At 40.3% G+C, this 18,178-nt stretch overlaps 1 protein-coding gene across 2 annotated transcripts in view; it reads right to left on the bottom strand.

The window, feature by feature from the left end:
- The window catches only part of Astn2 (astrotactin 2), a 901,354-nt gene that overhangs the window by 638,811 nt on the left and 244,365 nt on the right, over nt 1-18,178 (bottom strand). For both annotated transcript variants that reach the window (XM_005382610.2, XM_013513260.1), the window contains exon 4: nt 16,220-16,372. In XM_005382610.2, coding sequence (XP_005382667.1) covers nt 16,220-16,372 — 153 coding nt within the window. The remainder of the gene's footprint in view (nt 1-16,219; nt 16,373-18,178) is intronic.

Below are 18,178 nucleotides of genomic sequence, written 5' to 3'. Positions count from 1 at the left end.
AGGGTCCCTTGACTCTGAAACTCCAAGAAAAAAGAAGACCAGGATGGGAAAACTGTCCAAGTGCAGTGGTTTTCTCACCTAGTCATGCGTCAGAAGTATCTGGAAGTCTGTTAGAACACAGATTGCATGGCTCCACCCCAGAGGGAAAGGTTCTGGGAATGGACATTTCCATCAAGTTATCAGAGGATGTGCCATGAAGCTATAAGAGGATGTCTCCAGACCTTGCCTTGTGAGCCTCAGTGTTTGCAACTGTAATATGAGAATCATCATCATCATCATCATCATCATAATATCCACCTTGCAGGGATATTGCAAGGACTTAATTAAATAATATACTGGTGCCCACTACAGAGAAAGCACTTGGTAAATAAGAATACAATAACAATAGATGATACTAGTGTGTTGAAACTGTAAAGTCCTGGCCAAGCATGTATAAATGTATTTCTACTGGTTCTAGCCTTCATATTTCAATTCAAAGGTTATTTTCTAGGACTCAGAGAGGTCTAGCTACTAGAATGGGAGAAAAGAGATAAGACTGTAATGAAAATTGTATGAAGAATCTCCACACTGATTTCCACGGAGGTTTCACCAATCTAGACTTAATCTTGCATTCTTACATCTGATAATCTGAGTAACTTCGTTGAAGATAACAATATGTAACATAACAACCACTGCTAATTCCTATCATTCTGTTTTGAAACCCTGTATCATTTTTATTGTTTTCCCTTTGTTTTGTTTTTGTTTATGTTGTTGTTTTGTTATTATTTTTTATTATTGTTTTTAAAATTAAAAAGAATATGCCTCCCTCACGTCCCTCTTACCAGTTTTCCTTAGTCTTTCTCTCTAAGGTCAGCTTCTTTGATTTGGACTTGAACTTCCCTAGGCATGGGTTTCACATTTTTGGTACTCATAGTGCCAGATGAGGGTGAGAAGCCAGTCTTTCCTCTTGTCTCTAGGATATGCTTACCTAGACTTTGTTAGGCTGATGTAATTACAGAAGTTAGCAAAATGCCTGGAATGTAACATACACTCAAAGAATATTTGTTGAAATTAACTGAATTTGTAGAAATCAAGGAGACAGGATTTCTAGTTCATTTATGTCTCTGGGTCAATGCATGACCTTGGATTAGCCATGCCTTTTCTTCAGGCCTCAGTTTCTCACGTATAAAAAAGGAGATTTCACAAGTGTCTTCAAGCTTAAATTTCCAGTTTTGCTGCAGTGGATAGATACCAGCACCGGGAGCAGTGAACCAGAGCTGGATTCCCAGATCTGCCCCTCACTCATGAAGGAGAAGTTGTTTCCACTCTCCACGCCTTCATGGCTCCAATGTACACACCTTCCACTCCATAGTCATGAATTTCTTGATATTTCATTTTAGAGCTCTTGGGGGTTCCATGCCAAGGCCTTTAAACCATACCTGATATTGTAGGAAAAATCACTTTTCCTTCTGTTTTAAAGTGACTGAATTTTACTAGAAGCTTCTGAGAGCTTATCAGAGGAAATCTCATAACAACTCACAGCAATAATGATCATTAATATTGTATGTAATCATTAACATCAGTTGCATCACATGACTCTCAGCTCAGATCATAGTTTTTGTCTGAGAGTCTGCTGATGCTTTAGCAAGACAAATGAAGGCCGGGAGGGACTTCTATTTGAGTCCTCATATAAATCTTTCCTGCATGCATTTTTAAAGGAGAGGTGGCATAAAGTAGTGAAGATGGCATTGGTTTTGGCTTTAAAAGCTGCATCTTCCATGCCAAATTCTTCTTTCCAGCTATATAACTGTAGTAAATGACTCTACCTTTCTCAGCCTCATTGTACTCACCTGTGAATGTTTCTTTGTTTACCTCACAGGGTTCTTGCAAAGATAATCTGAGATAATACATATGAAAATTTGTTGTAAACTGTTAAGCTCTCTACGAACACAAGGCATTGCTAATATGGTAATAAAAAGCAAATGGCACATGAATATTTCACAAGCATGGACTGGGGCAGATTATTTGTAAGTATTCCCATCTAGTGGGGTTTTGTAAGTACATCCTCCCTCTCCTTATTATGAACTTCTTAATAATCTCTTTCCAAATCTTATTTCTGTGCTCCCTGTCTTCTCTGTCATTGCTCCTTAATATCCTTTCTCATACTGCAGTTTGTTACTGAACTCTGGGTGGCATTTGGGGAGATGGTTAGAGGAACACACACCAGCATATTTTTTATAGAGATAAGCAAAATGAAGCCATGGTGCCTCGATTATAAATCATGGTATTAAAAAATATACATCTTTTTTGTGGGTCTGTCAGCGCTTCTCAAAATAGCAATAGTCAACCTCTTAAATTAAGTTTAGCAGCCCCACCCCTATAAATAGTCTCAAATTTGTTCACACGTGGCATTAATGTGGAGAGAGAGCAAATTAACATGCTCAGAGGCATGGTTTTTATTTTTTCCCCTTTCTTAAAAAAACACAAGTTTTACAAAGCCTTTTGGAGTCTCTGTTGGCTAAAAAGGAAATCCTTTTGCCATTAACTGCTCCTGCAGAGAAAGCCTGCTAGCTGCAAGATCACGATGAGGGTAAGCATTAATTAAATCTAACTGCGAGAGAATAATTATGTACACATATCGGTCAGGGCAAGTTGTCACTATCCAGTAACAAAGTTGGATACAAACTCCATCAGCAGAACTGTCAGGCGGCTGTTAAAAGGATATAAATGTGTCCCAAAAGGATCATTTCATTTAGGGGGGGAAAATTGGATTGCAAAGGATTAATGAGGCGAGGGGCTTGTGTTTTCAATTGGATGTAAAATGCAAACTGAGTAAGTTGTGATATCATCATTTAACCTTAATGTTTAGCTACATTTGGATTTCTAACATGTGGTGGGGGCAATTAGACCTTGTACAGAAAACTAACATTTTTCATCATGGAATGAGAATAAAGGTTGGTTGTTTTAAAATTAAATTGCTCACAAGTTTACAACAAAATCATAAAATCTAATTTATACAGATGGCATATTCTTAATAATAATTAGGCAAGAAAATGAAGAGAAATTCCACCAGCATAATTAGAGTACCCAGCAAAGGTTCTGCTTTTGTCACTGCCTTCATTTCTGCAGTTCATGCTAAGCTCGGAGGCCTGTGTATTTGCAGAGATCCCAAGGTGAAGGATGTACAAGGACTGGAGGCAGGAACTACAACTGGGCACAACTAAAATGTAGGATGAAGGACAGTGGCGATGGAAGCAGGAAGATCTAAGAGTACAACTACCAACTCACTATCTGAGCTTTGGCAGCTTCTCCATCCATGTTTCTGAGCATCAACTGCCCTCAGATTAGAAGAAGAGTTGTTAAAATAATACTCATGCAGGCATCCAAAACAGTAACTGGCACAAAGTAAGTGACCAGTAATTGTTGTTTCCTATGAGCTATGCTCTCAAGTAAGAAATAGATTAAAAATAAGCTAAAATACTAGTCTCAGGATGCTATCCTCTTATAATTTCATCTTTGGTGGAGGAGTTGTAAAGATTGGTAGTTTTCAGCAACAGAGAAGCAACAGGAAACCTGAGAGATTTTGATGGAAAACTGCAATGGTCAAATCAAGGTCACTTACTCCAGTGCACTTATACAGTAATAATTTGTAATCATAGTAGTTTAACTCTGGAGTCACTGATTGGCTACTTGTTTCTTCCTCCATAGACCTGGAGCTCCATCTGGGGAGTCGGATCCTATCCATCTGTTTTTTTCATTGCAAACAGGAGCTAGTATAGTATCCCACAGTTTGATAGATACTCAGTTGAAAGAATGAATCAAAGTTAGGTTGGAGACTCAGGGTAAGGACATCAGCTTAGACACAAGAACCAGGAGGAGCTGGAATCTGGGAACTGGGAATCAGCTGCAGTTGACCCTGGAGTCTCTGCCTATGCCAGGCATGATAGCTCATGCTCTCACTGTAGCTCTACTGGAACCACAGAAGCTGGTGTTGGCGAAAAAGAGGTAGAGATTCTCCAAGACCCTGGCCATGCTGCACTGCTGCAATCACCAGTACAATCCCCTACCCCTGAATTTTCAAGGTTGTGTGGCGTTTTTTCTCTGTTTTAATTTATTTCTAACTGATAGATAGAAACATAAAAACTGTACATATTAATGGGATACCATGGAGTGTTTTGTTACATGTGTGTATTGCATAGTATTAAAGCTGGGTTTAGCAAGTTTAGAACCTTAAACTTAATCGTTTATTTATAGTCAAAATATTTAAAATCTTTCCTTTTAGTTTTCTGAAATGCGCAATGTATACCTATTATCTAAAAGCAACTTCTGTGCAGGGCACACCAGAATATCTTGTTCCTTTCCTAGTCCAACCTAATACCCTCTGATCAGTCTTTCTCCCATCCTTTCCTTCCTCTACTCTCCCCAGCTTGTGAACACTACCATTCCACTCTCTACTTCTATGAGATCACTGTTTTAGATTTCACATATCAGTGGTGTCACATGACTCTTGTATTTCTGTATTTCTGGGACCAACTTATCTCACTTAAAGATCTCAAGTTCTATGCACATTGCTGCAAATGACAGGACTGTGGAGTTTGTATTTGTTACTGTTTTGTTTTGTTTTCAGTACTAGGGATTAAGCCAAGGCCTTGACATGGAGCTACATCCCCAGCTTTTTTATATCTTATTAATTGTGAGACAGAGTCTGGGTATGCCACTAAGTTGTCCAGGCTAAGTTAAAACTTGCAGTCCTCCTGCTCCAGCCTCTCAGATTGTTGCTGTGGGATTATTTTTACACAGTCTTGCCTGAAAACAAAATTATTTCATTGAGATGTTTCTCCATTTTAGAATCTATGGAGGTCACTAATAACATGATGATAATTCATTAAAGGGGTTACACCAACCTTCTCTGCCAGCTTCTTCAGCAAGGCAACAAGATTGCCACAGATGGAGGAGAAGTCAGTGGTTAAAGGGGCTCTCTACAAATCTCAACAAGTAGACTATACCTCAGCAACCTGGAGAAGGGCCCTTATCTGCAGAAAGAAGAATTGACGCAGCTCCTAAATGAATGGCTCCAATGGCTTGAAGGATAAATATAAGAAATAAAGGTTGAAACAAAGAACAATCACTTTGCCTTAACAGTGACTTTTTCTGGAAGCGGTCATCATAACCTCAACCTACCCGTACCCCACTTTTTCTGCTCCCAAAAGAAAACGAGAAAAAAACCCAAATCCAAAATAAAATGAAATTTGAAATCATTGCACACATAATACTTCTCCTTACTCCCACTCCTAGTATGGAATAAATACCTTTAAGGGCAAAAAATTAAACTATACTTAGTCATAAGTGTTGTAAACAGACATCATTCAAAGTAAGATAAAATTTCAGGAAATTGAGTCAAAGCCAGAAAACTGAGATCATAAGATGTCAAGATCTATAAAGAGAATTTCTCACTTCTTTAAAAAAAAAAAAACCAAAAATTTTTAATTTTGAATTCCTTGGTGCAGAATTCTATATATGTTTACCTGGTTACCCTTTTTAATAGTATTTTCTTGGTTATTATTATTATATTTAATCTATTTGATCTACTTGAACTATTTCTATAAAAGTCTCCAAATTTGACTACATATTAACTTGTGATTGTACTTCTCTCATTTTCCTTTGCATATTTTAAATGTATGTTGCTGCTGTATGTAAGTATAAGTTCCATTTCTCGCCTGCTGTAGTTTCTTTTATGATTAATTAATGACTCTTTATTACTAAGGATTACTTTTTCTTTCTTCTTGTAAAGTTTATTTTGCCATATATGTATATGTCTTGGTAAGTCTTTATTGGATTAGTATTCATCTCATACCTATTTTCCTCTTCACTGGTAAATGTTGTCTTTTTATATTTTAGGAGTTTGCTAAAAAGCATATAGCTGAGTTTTCTTTAATATATTCCATCTCTGAATTTTACTATGCAAACTGCATGGTTTTGGGTTTTTGGAGTTTTAAGGGCTATCCTTCTCACCTCATCTTTCTTTTCTCCTTTGCTCATGGCTCCTTTTCCTTTGATCCCACTTCACCCCATCACTGGCCTGGGTTCACCACGTCATCAGCTTCTACACTCACAGTCTGGGGTGATATTTCATACACCTATAACTCATGCATTTCATCTGCGTGTGCATTATATCTCTGCATGTATTTTATTAGAATGTGTTTCTGATATATAACGATTATATTAACTTTGGAGAATTGGTACATATAAATATCACATATGGATCATTCATTGTCCCCTTTTACCCTAACCTCCCCTCTCCCCTCTCCCAGCTCTCATCCCACATTTGCAATAGCCCACTTCCCTGTTTCTTACAATTTCTTCTTAATTTTGTTTTTTAAATTATTTATATTTTCATATAAGACAAACCATGTGATACTTAAATTTCTATCTGATTTATTTCACTTAACATTATGGTATCAATATTCATCCATTTTCCTACAAATGAATCAAATTTATTCTTTCTGGCTAATCCTCCATTGTGTATATGTACTGCATTTTCTTTACCCATTTGCCTATTGTTGGGCTTATAAGCCATTTCCATAATTTAACTATTACGAGTGATATTGCTAGTAAATATGGATATGCACGTATCAGTGTAATATAATTTTTATAGCTGAATTAGCAAAGAGCAAGAGCTGCTACTTTCTAACTATCTGCTTTATTAAAATTCTGCAATAGTTCTTCCAAGTGTGGATATTACGTATGTGATTTTACATGTTCAAGTAACACGTAAAGAGAGCGATTTTTCAGTTTGAGGACTTTAATCCCATTCCTGAGTCTGCTAATTCTCTATGTGACAGGGATGAGTTTCCAACTCCAACATTTTCCATATCCACAAGCAGGTCCAGTAAGATAATCTTGAGATCCATTTCCCTCTTGACGGACTCAGTGATTTGGTTTAACCACTAGAAGGAAGTAAAAATTATGATGTGTGCTCTCTAAACTTAATCTTCTAAATGCACCAGAGCTTCAGTTCTTGCTGTTTTTAGGACTGTCTAGCATGTAAACTAGCCTGGGATAGTAGGTTCATCAAAACCAAGTTCAAGATCACATAAGCCTACCCACTGCAGGTCAGAAGTGTGCAGCTGAACCAAGCTCAAATACCCAAGAACTAAGTGCTAATTAAATGGCCACTCTTTATGTCATTACATTTCAGGAAGTTTTATTATAAGCAACACTAACTGACACTGCATTATACCATCCTGATGAAAGAACTACCCTTGATTCATGTCTTCAGGCTTCACCAATGGGGTGGGTTAACTACTGGGCAATTTACAACAGCCAGCTGAACAGAATCAGCATGATTCTTGGTGTAGAAGACCCACCTGAGGACTGTTGCCAACACCATAAAAGGAGAACTGGAGGGGAAGATGGAATGCTGTTGATTCTCCTGGAAAAGCTTGTCATGCTGGTTTTCCTGATATGAGTACAGCTGTTCTCATTGTCGGAGGAGCATGGGTCCTCACTGTTGCTAAGGATGGCTGCGGTTATTTTCCAGGGAACTCTGGTCTTTACCTTGTGCACCACTTTCTGGCTCCAGTGCGGATCCCTCAGCCTGCTGCCACAGATCCTTCATCTCACTGGTGCAGACATTCTAGCTCCCACTACTGATCTTTGGGCCTTCCCAGTGCAGATTCTTGATACAGACTTGCATGAGACATTGTTGTGGGCTCTAGGCCTCCAGCTGGATTCGTGGAGGACATTGCCATAGGTTCTAGTCTTCAGCTGGACTCATTCAGGATACTGTCATGGGATCCAGGCCCTTAGCTGGATTCCTTAGGTCTCTAGTATGTGGCCAGATCTCTGGCACTCTTCTGCATTTGATTCTTTGGGTGAACACTATAAAATAATCCTGTAAGTTATGTGTCCTATATTAAATCTGTTCCCTGGCAAACTGTGACTACAACAACCAAGAACTGGTCTAGATCTTTCTGCTAAGGCCAATTGTAGTTGCCCTTCTACTCATCAGCCTAGGCAGAACTGAGTGCTCTGGGACACATTTCAGATGGGCAAGGAAAGCTGCCTCCAGGAGACACACACTTTCAGGAAAGCAAACTTCTCTGAAAGACACATCAGGAAGATTTACAGAGGCAGCTATGTGCTCTGACTTCAGATTAGGTCTCCCATGCTTCGGTGGAACATACCCTGAGGATCACTAGGTTGACAGTAGGAGTATCCCTGGCTGCATATGTTATGAGAGGACTTTGGTCAAGACTGGTAAAGCCTGAGATTCGGGAAAATGTCTCCCCTAATAAAGATGAAGGTAGGTGCTGGGGATTTAGCTCAGCGGCAAAAGCGCCTGCCTGGCAAGCGCAAGGTCATGAGTTCGGTTCCCGGTACCGGAGAAAAACCACAAAAAAAACAAAAACAAAAACAAAAAAAAAAGATGAAGGTATTTCTTGCCTTTGCTGGTGCCAAGGCTCTGATTCTGGTATGCAGTTAATCTGTAGCATGCTGTAAAGTATTTCCACCTCTGCAGGCCACATAGACTATGTCTACTACCCAGTGCTATTGTTGTACCATGACAGCTGTCATAGGTAATGTATAAATGAACACACATAAATGTATCTCGGTAAAACTTTATTTTCCATAGCATAGCTGTAGCAATCCACATTTTGCCTGCAAGCCATAGTTAGTCAGCTCCTACTCTAAACCTTCCACATAATACAGCTTTAGGTCTGGTCCAGGAAGCATGAGTGAATCTTCACAGTGTTTTGTGAAATGAACCTGACCTTGCGTTACATATGATTACACTGCTTTAAGACTCTACCAAAGAATTCTGTTTGGTCAAGTATATAATCAGCCAAGATGAGACTTGTTTCCAGTTTACCAACTCTGATGGTTTCTAAAGAATATACTAATCATACTAATCAAATTCATTAGTATATTCTCACCACATCCATGGGAAAAGATAATGGCCTGTATTATCACATCCCCAATCTCAGTAACTGGGAGGTGATCTCAAGAACAGTGAACAGTTTCTCTTGTTTACTTAAGGCAGGATTAGGCTTCCAACCTTGACTCCAAATTCAGAATACTTTTACTAGATAGCAGTGCTTCCCAGACCAGATTTACAATCAAAGACTATTTGAATTAGAAAAGATTTGTGGAAATTTTCTAACCCATCACCTGTGCTTTCCAAATTAACAACAAAGATTTATTAGGAACTTACTATGTTCAGTGTTGCCTGCTGGACACTTTACATCCATTAACTCTAATCCCCATCACTTCCCTATGAGAATTATGATTGCATGATTTGTACATTAGGTAATAGACATTTAGTGCATAAGTCATCTCCCAAAGTTAAGAGAGTCAGTAGTAGATTTAGGATATGAATCCACACCTGTCTAACTTCAGAACCTGAGTAAGTTGCCACAAAGCCACTGTGATGGGGGCACTGAGGTCTGGGGAGTGGAAGATCTCATCGAAGATCATGCAGACACTTCGATTAATCATCCATTAATTCTTCAAACATTAATTGAACATCTTCTACTTGTCAGGAACTGGGCTGGTCAATTGGAGCAAGGCCCAGCCTGGACATAAGGGCTGTACTTGGAGAGATTCACAAAGGGAAAAGATGAAAAGTGGCCACAAATTACTGTAATGAAAGGTAATAAATGAAAGTTCAAGGAACTGAGGAGAGAGATTATCAAAACTTGGAGGAAGTATCCAGGTGATTAATTGTTAACTTGTAGCACCCAGCTGAACTGAATCAGCATGGTTCTGGGTGTGGAAGGCCTACCTGAGGATTCTTGCCAAAAGCATAAAAAGAAAACTGGAGGGGAAGATGGTAGGCTGTTGATTCTCCTGAAGAAACCTGTCATGCTGGTTTTTCTGATATGAACTCAGCTGTTCTCATCGTTGAAAGAGCTTGGGTCCTTGCTATCGCTGAGGATGACTGTGGTTCATTTCCTGTGAGCTCTAGCCCTTATCTTAAGCATCATTTCTTGGCTCCAGTTCAGATCTTTCAGCCTGCTAGCACAGATCCTTCACCCCACTGGCGCAGACTTTCTAGCTTCCACCACTGACCATTGGGCCTTCCCAGTGCAGATTCTTGATACAGACTTGCATGAGACATTGTTGTGGGCTCCAGGCCTCCAGCTGGACTTGTGGAGGACATAGCTATGTGCTCTAGGTCATCAGCTAGATTCATGTAGGACGTTGCCAATGGATGCAGACCTTCAGCTGGATTCTGGGTCTAATGCATAGACATGGTCTAGTGCAGTCTTCTGCATTTATTTTTTGGATGAATATTATAAAATAATTCTGTAAATTTTGTGTGCTGTCTAACCTATTCTTTTGTAAACCCTGACTACAACAACAAGACTTTCATTTGTGAAAACATTGAAAAGATTTCCTGCAGAGAGCAGCTGTAATGTTTACTTCTGATGCAAAAGTTTGGATATTGGAAATGGAGATAAGAAGGGAGGTAATTCAATCTGTAGAAATGGCATAGAAGTGAAGAAAAGGAGGTATTTCATTATAGACTTGGGGTCAGTTTCCAGGTAGATGGACCTATAAGTAATTCATGCTTTATTTTGAATTTCATTTTGATGATTCGGGGTCAAAACTGTCTTTAACAAAATTTTCTCTAGGAAGTTTTCAAAATTTCACCAAATGAAAAGCCATACATAATTTTACATGTTCTGATAAGCTTGTCATTGCTTTGCTTTAACCCCACTCAAAATTCCTTGGCAGAAAAGAAAGGCTGCTACAGGGACTAGGAGATCATTGGACTAAGAAGGGAACCAACCAAACATAGATAGATCTCCGGGCTGCCTGTTCACTATTTAAGCAGTGCAATAATCCATTAAGGCAGCTAATTTAAAATCATTAATATTTCTGACTACTTTTTCCAACTAACTGAATAATTTATGCCCAGTGATTCATACAAAAAAAGTATGTGTTAACATAAGCTTTCATCCCAGAGACAGTGTCCCACAAAATAAAAATACACTGGAGCTTATCTACTAGGAAGAATAAGGAAATGAGAACCTGCCTCTCCTCCTCAGGCAAGCACAGGTGGGAAGCCCAGGACCAGGTCCTGTTGGAGGCTCTTGTACCTTCTCACCTTACCATCATTAACCTGGCTTACACTTTCTTCCAGATATTCCCATAATGCCCTGCATAATTTCATCCACCATATGAATTTGCATATTGTTCTTCCTTCTATCAGCAATATCTTTCCAAATTCTCTGTCTCATATTAATGCATTATTTAAGAATTACTTCCTCTGTAAACCCTTCTTTAATTATTCTTCCAGTTTAATAAACACCCCAACCCAGCCCATACCACTTTCATGTATCCATTGTGCCATGAACATCTAATCCTCTGCTTTCTTCAAGCTCTATTAACTGATGGTGGACAGAGATCTGGGTGGCACATCTAAAAAGGCTGGGTAGATAACTTTAAAAATCCACTGAGCAAAGTCCAGTGGCATAAGTATTAGGGGCTCTTGAGGACATGAGACTGGCACCCTGGGCACAGAGAAGGACATAGTGACTCTGTTAGCTTAGAGGAGATACCTCAAATTACAGGAAAGTTGCCAATGAAAGAGAAACTCACATGCATTTCCCTCAGTGACATGGCTGATTGAGTATCACAGTCAGAGTTCTTAGCCAGCTAAGAGTAGAGTTGAAGTCAATCAGGAATTCAAATGTGGGCTCTGAATTCAAATACACTGGACTCTGAATACACAGCAACACAATCTCCTAGTTGGGTACCCCTGGACAAGACACCTGTGGTGAATAAGTTTGAGTTTATTCCTTTGTTGAGAGGGGATAATTATAGTACTTACCTTGTATAGTTATGGGGAGGTTATAAATGAAAAAACATCTGTGATGAGGTCAATGTGTAGATCACGTTAAATACTCAGTAGATAAAAGGTCTCAGTGCATTCAGCTTTTACATTCCATGGGTCTCCCACCTTCCTCATTTCATCCGTCCACACACGCACCCGTATGTTCTCTCATTCAGGTGCTTACTACTCTCTGACAGTTATTCCTTAGGTATCGGGGATATAGAAAGCACAAATCACTGTCCTTTCCATCATGAGATTACGACAGTTGGAGAAGGTGACAGATACGTCCACACATATTTAGGGTGGAGGACCAATAAAGGCTGGGATGGGACTATGTGTGCTTCAAGACTGACTCATCAATCAGTGAGGGGAAGGGCTGAGGAAGTGTTTCACAGAGAAAACCCTGAAGCTGGATTCTGAAAGTGAGTAGCTGTTTTCTGTCTGAAGAAGAAAGGGAGGTGGAAGTGTGGGACATTCAAGCACAGCATGATCATTACTTAGACTTCAAGAGAAAGGTGTTTTCGGGGAGGGAAGAAATGGCCTCTGTGCTGGAAATTGCGGAATGCTATGGCCTGGGGATCCAACCAGAGAAAGGTAGAGCAGAGTGCAGGCTTGGAAGGAGCCTTGCACAGCAGACAATGGTAGCTTTTTGATCCAATTACTGTGTCCTTCTTCCTATAGGTTTGTGCATCTAACTCAGTAACTGTATACCTATGTGATATTAATACTAAACTAATAATAATGATGATGGTAATGTAAAGAATATATAAAAGGGAACATATGTTAGTGCATATCTTTTGCCTAGCTCTGTGCTGGGTGCTTCATAAGCATCAGCTTATCTGATGCCATGGAAACCATTGGAAGAAGGTGCCATTGCCACCCCCTTATCCATCAGCTTAACCCTGGCTGGTCTCCCTGGAACATATTATCCGAAGACTTCAGCAGATATTAAATTATCCAACAGACAAATGATGTCACATGGCTTTCACTAAAGAAATAGAACGGCATTTTTTTTTTCTAAGATATAAACACAAATGTGGACCTTATAGCTGATGTCTGTAAACCCTAGAGGGGTGGGGTCATGGTTATCTGTATACAGAAGACTTCACCTCAACAGCTGGAGCAGCCCTCAGTACAGGTGACAGAGTATAAAGAAAATGTTCTGGGCAGGGGGAATGACACGATCATATTTAGTGTATTTTCAAAAGGTCGCTTACCGTCAGTGTGGGAAACGGAAACGTGGGTGATAAGGCTGGATACACAGGCTGCTGCGCAGACCTGGATGAGGGATAACAAAACCTCGCTCTAGTCAGGCGGCACATATCAGTAAGCAGGAAACGGGCTCGTGAAGCCCTGAATGCCATATGGGCAGCATCTTTGGGCAGTTCCAATCCTGCTCCTTACTGAGGGTAGACCACACGCCAGGCATTGCACCAACAAGCATCTCTCAGTATAATTTCGCACCCACATGTGATGTTGGCCTTATTAGCACTGTTTTTTTTTTTTTTTTTTTTTTTTTACAGAAGAGGAAACTGAGGCTGTGTACAACTCTTCTTAGATGCTTAAGATTATCCAAGTAGCCAATGGTGGGAATAAATTTCAAACAGAAAGTCCAGCTTTTAAAGAACACTAGTTACACTGCAGGAGCTTCAGAAAGTTCTGCCTCACATCTGAAGAAATCCTCCCTTTCTTATCTGAATGCCAATACCTCCTTTTCATTGCCTGTGGGACACTGGGGAGTGGCTATTTAACAGCTGCCTCATAAACCCTTGTCAGAAACACGAAGGCGGCAATTAAGTCCTCCACTAGCCTTCCAGTGCCTAATGAAGGATGATGCACTTCAGCATCAACCAGGCCTCTCAGGAGGAAGCCACAGTGCCAGAAACACATTGGGGCTGCTCGGTAACCATGTGCTCAATTCCATGACACTGGTTCTCAGCTACCCATCCCATCTGCTGGGAACCGCTGGGCACCACAGACTGGGCGTGGAGCCTAATGAAGCAGAGAGAGGCCAGGTGCTCTCACTCTGGGCCAGAAGGCCCACAGCCACCCCAGTGGCAGGGAGAGAAAAGACAATAGAAGAATGAGATTTCAGATCATTTTACTTGGGATTTTTTGATGGTTAGCGCAGGGTAATGGAGCATTTCTAAAATTATGTTTCCGAAGATGCTTCTGTTCTGCAAGATGTCAATAAATGTTGCAGGGGAAAAACAGAGTCTGTCGACAAGATGGCATCGCAGACATTTAGTTAAACAAAGCAGCTCAGCTTTTGGTGCTGCTGGACTTCTCAGAGATTTTCATAGGCTGAAATTCATTCAGAAAACACCAAGGGGAAGACAGAATACACAGTCTTTCCAAAATTTTGTTTTGACCATGGAGTTCTTTTGTCCATGAAATCTTGATGGCCTGCGGCAAATGAGTCTGGAAGGTGAATATAATGCTGCCCTTAATCCTCACCTGCAAAATCTTATCTAATGGTGGTAGCAAAATTACATGACAATACTACTGAATAGTTTTGGTAGTTGCTTTAACAGCATCCACTTGAGCATATTTGATGTGCGACTTGTCAGGAAGTCTGTCTACAGGGGAAATAGGATATTCTAGAAGCTCTGGTTCAGCATGGATCCCTTTTACATCATTAGTTTAAAATTTATCCGACTGAGTCACTTTCCAGTGATCTTTGATATTAATACATTCACTCCACAAATATTCATAAAACATGTTCTATGCATTAGGCTTAGAAACATGAAGGGTAAATTTAGAAAGGAAGATAGTAAATGAGCAAAAAATAATTTTAGACTGAACTATTACACTGAAGACATAAAAAAGGGTGTGTGTGTGATATAATGGAGAGCAGCAGGTCCAAAAAGATCCAAAGCTTTGATTGGGTAGTCATGGGAGATGGTGCTGAGGAGCTGACATTTGAGCTGAGAACTGAAAGCTATCCAGGAATGCAATTCTGTGTAAGGGGAGGTACAGAAAGAGATACGGAAAGGGGAAAGAATAGCAAGGTCTCTGGCTATCGCAAAGGGAACTATTAGCTGTGTTCTTGGAACACGAAGTCAGTTTAGCTGGAGCAAAGAAAATGAAGAGTGAGTGATTTAGAGAAGGTGGCAGGTGCCAGATTCCAATCTTCAAGGGTCTACAAGCCCCAGTGCACAGTTTAGATTGTACTGTAAGAAGCACAAAAAACTATCAAAACATTTTAAGCCAGAAAATGATTTTCTCTGTTTTTTATTTCTAAAACTGTTACTCTGGCTGTATTGCGAAGACCGAATCACAAGAAAAGTATAATTGAAGGAGGAGGTAAGAAATGACTGCGATCGTTCTGGTGGCAAAAGAAAAAAAAAAGAGAGAACAGATTTGATATACATTGAGGGAAAATCACTGAATTCCTTCACGCTTCAGTTCTCCACGTCCATCAAACTTGTGTATTAAAATAACTTGATTTCAAACGTCTAGGTTAAGTCATAGATGTTCATTAATATCACTCTGAAATTCTGGTCTAACAGAATGGTACAAAGTGAAGGACAAATTTTCTGCAAAAGAAATATATCCTTCTAAGTGGCATTATTTATAATGATGAAATATTAAGAATCACCCAAGTGCCTAATACTAGGGATCTGCTTAAGAAAATTATGGAGCATAACATGGGTATTTTTGAAAAAACTCAGTGAAATAAAAATGCTTAGGATATGATGATACTAAGAGATGAAATCAGATAAGTAGTGAAGAAAGGGGGACGTTATAGAGTTGCAGTCAAGTGTATTTATGGGATAGGTATGTGTAGGGAGGACACAGGAGGGGAATTCTTAGTGACTATTGAGGAATAAAGATAGATACATGAGTGAAATGCTGAGGGGCTCTGAATGTTCACATGGAAAGAAACATAAGAAAACATTTTTTTTGTTTTCAGTTTATGCTACCTGGAGTCAATGTGGTCTGCATTCAGCATTTCCTTAGATCCTCACTGCAGTCTTCTAATGTAAGGATCTTCATTTTATGAAATAGGAAACTGAGTCTCAGAGTAACCTCAACCCCAATTTAAAGAGTATCTAGTCTTTGCAGGTCCTGGTGGTAAAAGCTTTCACTATATGGTCCCTAACCTTCTCAATCGGGCTAAAATTTGGAGGATCTATTCTCATCCTCGGATGAGGCAGCTGGTATTTGATGAGATCGGGCGCGTTCAGGGTGGTATGGCCGTAGATGGCAGCTGGGATTTGGAGAGGTAATCTCTACTGCCAGAGACACAAGTGTGCAGGCTCCAAGGGAATTTGTCAGGGAGAAATTAGCATGAGTTCTACAAAAAAGGGAGTAAAGAAAGAAGACTTTCCAGCATCATCTTTAGAACCTGAGACAGCTTGCTGTGTTTTCAGCCGGAGTGCCAGGAAGGCCTACCTCGAGACTTGCTCCTCCTCTTGCGCTTCCCTGCAGACGAGGTGCGTGGGGCTGGCTGTAGCTGACCAATCTCGATGGGCATGTTTGTGCGGAAACTCTCCTTGAACTTCTGCATCAGGGACTCCACTGTCTCCTGCGTCGCCTCAGCTGCCACTATGGGGTAGTAATGGGGCTGAGATTAGGGCTTGACCCACCCGCAGCCGCTAGAGACTGGACCTGGCCATCTCAACTCTGAAACTCCTTCCCTGACCCACTGAAGATATAGAACACAAGCCACTGGTCTAGGCACAGGTGGGATGTTGGCTTCTTTATTTATTTATTCCACACCTACTATGGTATGTTCCAGGCACTTCTCTAGTCACTTGGGATCTGGTGCTGAAAAATTAGAGACGCCCTCTGTTTCAAGTTATTCATACTTGGATAGAACACATATCCAGGCAATTCCAAAACTGCGCAACACTTCTGTAACAGCAGCACTTAGAGTTCCAGAGGGGTACCAAAAGGGTCATTACACCTGTCTAGAGAGCTAAAGCAGGCTTCCAAGAGCAGGCAATGTCTAAACCGAGACCTTAAAGATGAGTAGAAATTAACAAAAAAAAGCAGATCAGGGTGGGGATGTAGAGGCGATTTGGGAACAAAGTATCCTGGCCAAAAGAAGAAAGATGTGCCTGATGCCAGAGGGAGGATGGACTTTTGAGCAACAGAAAGTTTCGTGTGGCTGCAATGGAGCTTGTAAAATGTAAATTGAAAGAAATGAAGCTGGAGGGAAAAAAAAAGACATCTTGAAAATCACATTGAAGAATTTGGATTTTATCCTAATGGAAAGCATTATCACTAGAAGGCTTTAAACAGGAAACCAACATGTTCAAATTAAATTAGTTTGTTAAAAATTACTAATTACAGCATGGAAAATGCAAATAGAGGCAGTGAAGGAGGCCAGTACTGAAGCTTTGTGGTTCCCAGCCTGAAACAGGACCATAGCAATGAGTCATGTAGGATCTTAGGTAAAACTGCAGCACTGTTGATATATAGAGCACTAAGCACTGAGTCCCCATTGCACTGAGGGAAACACTGAAGCCTCCAAATAAGGCATATGATTTACTCTAAGCCAGCGAATGGTACCTACGGTACCTTCAAACCTTCTAATCTCTAGTCTGATGCTTCATCTGCAGCAATTCCCGCCAATGATTTTGGTAATAGCCACAGTTCCACAAAGTTTCAAAATGGAGACTGGTAGAGAGATACAAGCATGAAGAAAATGAGGTCACAACAGAACAAAAAACACAGAGGATAAAAGGAAAGGGGGCAAAACCAGCAAGACTTGAGCGGAAGGAATGAGATAACATAAAAGACAAGGAGCAGAATCCAGAAGGAAGAAAAGGGAAATTGCTAAAGTGTCGTGGTGCCTTTGTTCTGAGGAATTCCCAAAGAAAGCATTGACTTTGAAATCTTCAAACTCAGCCCTCCCACTATCTATGTCTCCAGAGGCTAGGAAATATCTTCTTCAGTTTGAAATACGTACTGTCTGATGCCAGAAGATGGCAGGCACCAAAGACTTCTATTTCTTTGAAGGGGTTTCACCAGGTTAGACAAAGGAGGTCCGGAACACCCCAACACCCACTGCTAAGAAGCTCTTGTTTTCCCAGGAAATCTTATCAGTGTAGGTAGATAGGTCGTGTCCAGGTTAAGTCAGATCCAGATTGCTGATGTGGTGCTCACTTTGGTAGCACACACACTAAAATTGGAATGATACAGAGAAGATTAGCATGGCCCCTGCACAAGGATAACACGTACATTCATGAAGCATTCCATATTTTGGAGGCTGGGATATAGCTCAGCGGAACTGCATATGTCTGGCAAGTACAAGGTCCTATGTTCAATTTCCAGTACAAAAAAAAAACCACAACGGATTGCTGATTTGGACATTAGCTTCTATGAGAAACCTCATCTAGGGGTGCA

This window comes from Chinchilla lanigera, unplaced genomic scaffold (genome assembly GCF_000276665.1).
Source record: "Chinchilla lanigera isolate Chin_1 unplaced genomic scaffold, ChiLan1.0 scaffold00018, whole genome shotgun sequence".
Taxonomy (NCBI): domain Eukaryota; kingdom Metazoa; phylum Chordata; class Mammalia; order Rodentia; family Chinchillidae; genus Chinchilla; species Chinchilla lanigera.
Note: the sequence above shows the minus strand (reverse complement) of the source record. Positions and strands in the feature narration are given on the sequence as shown.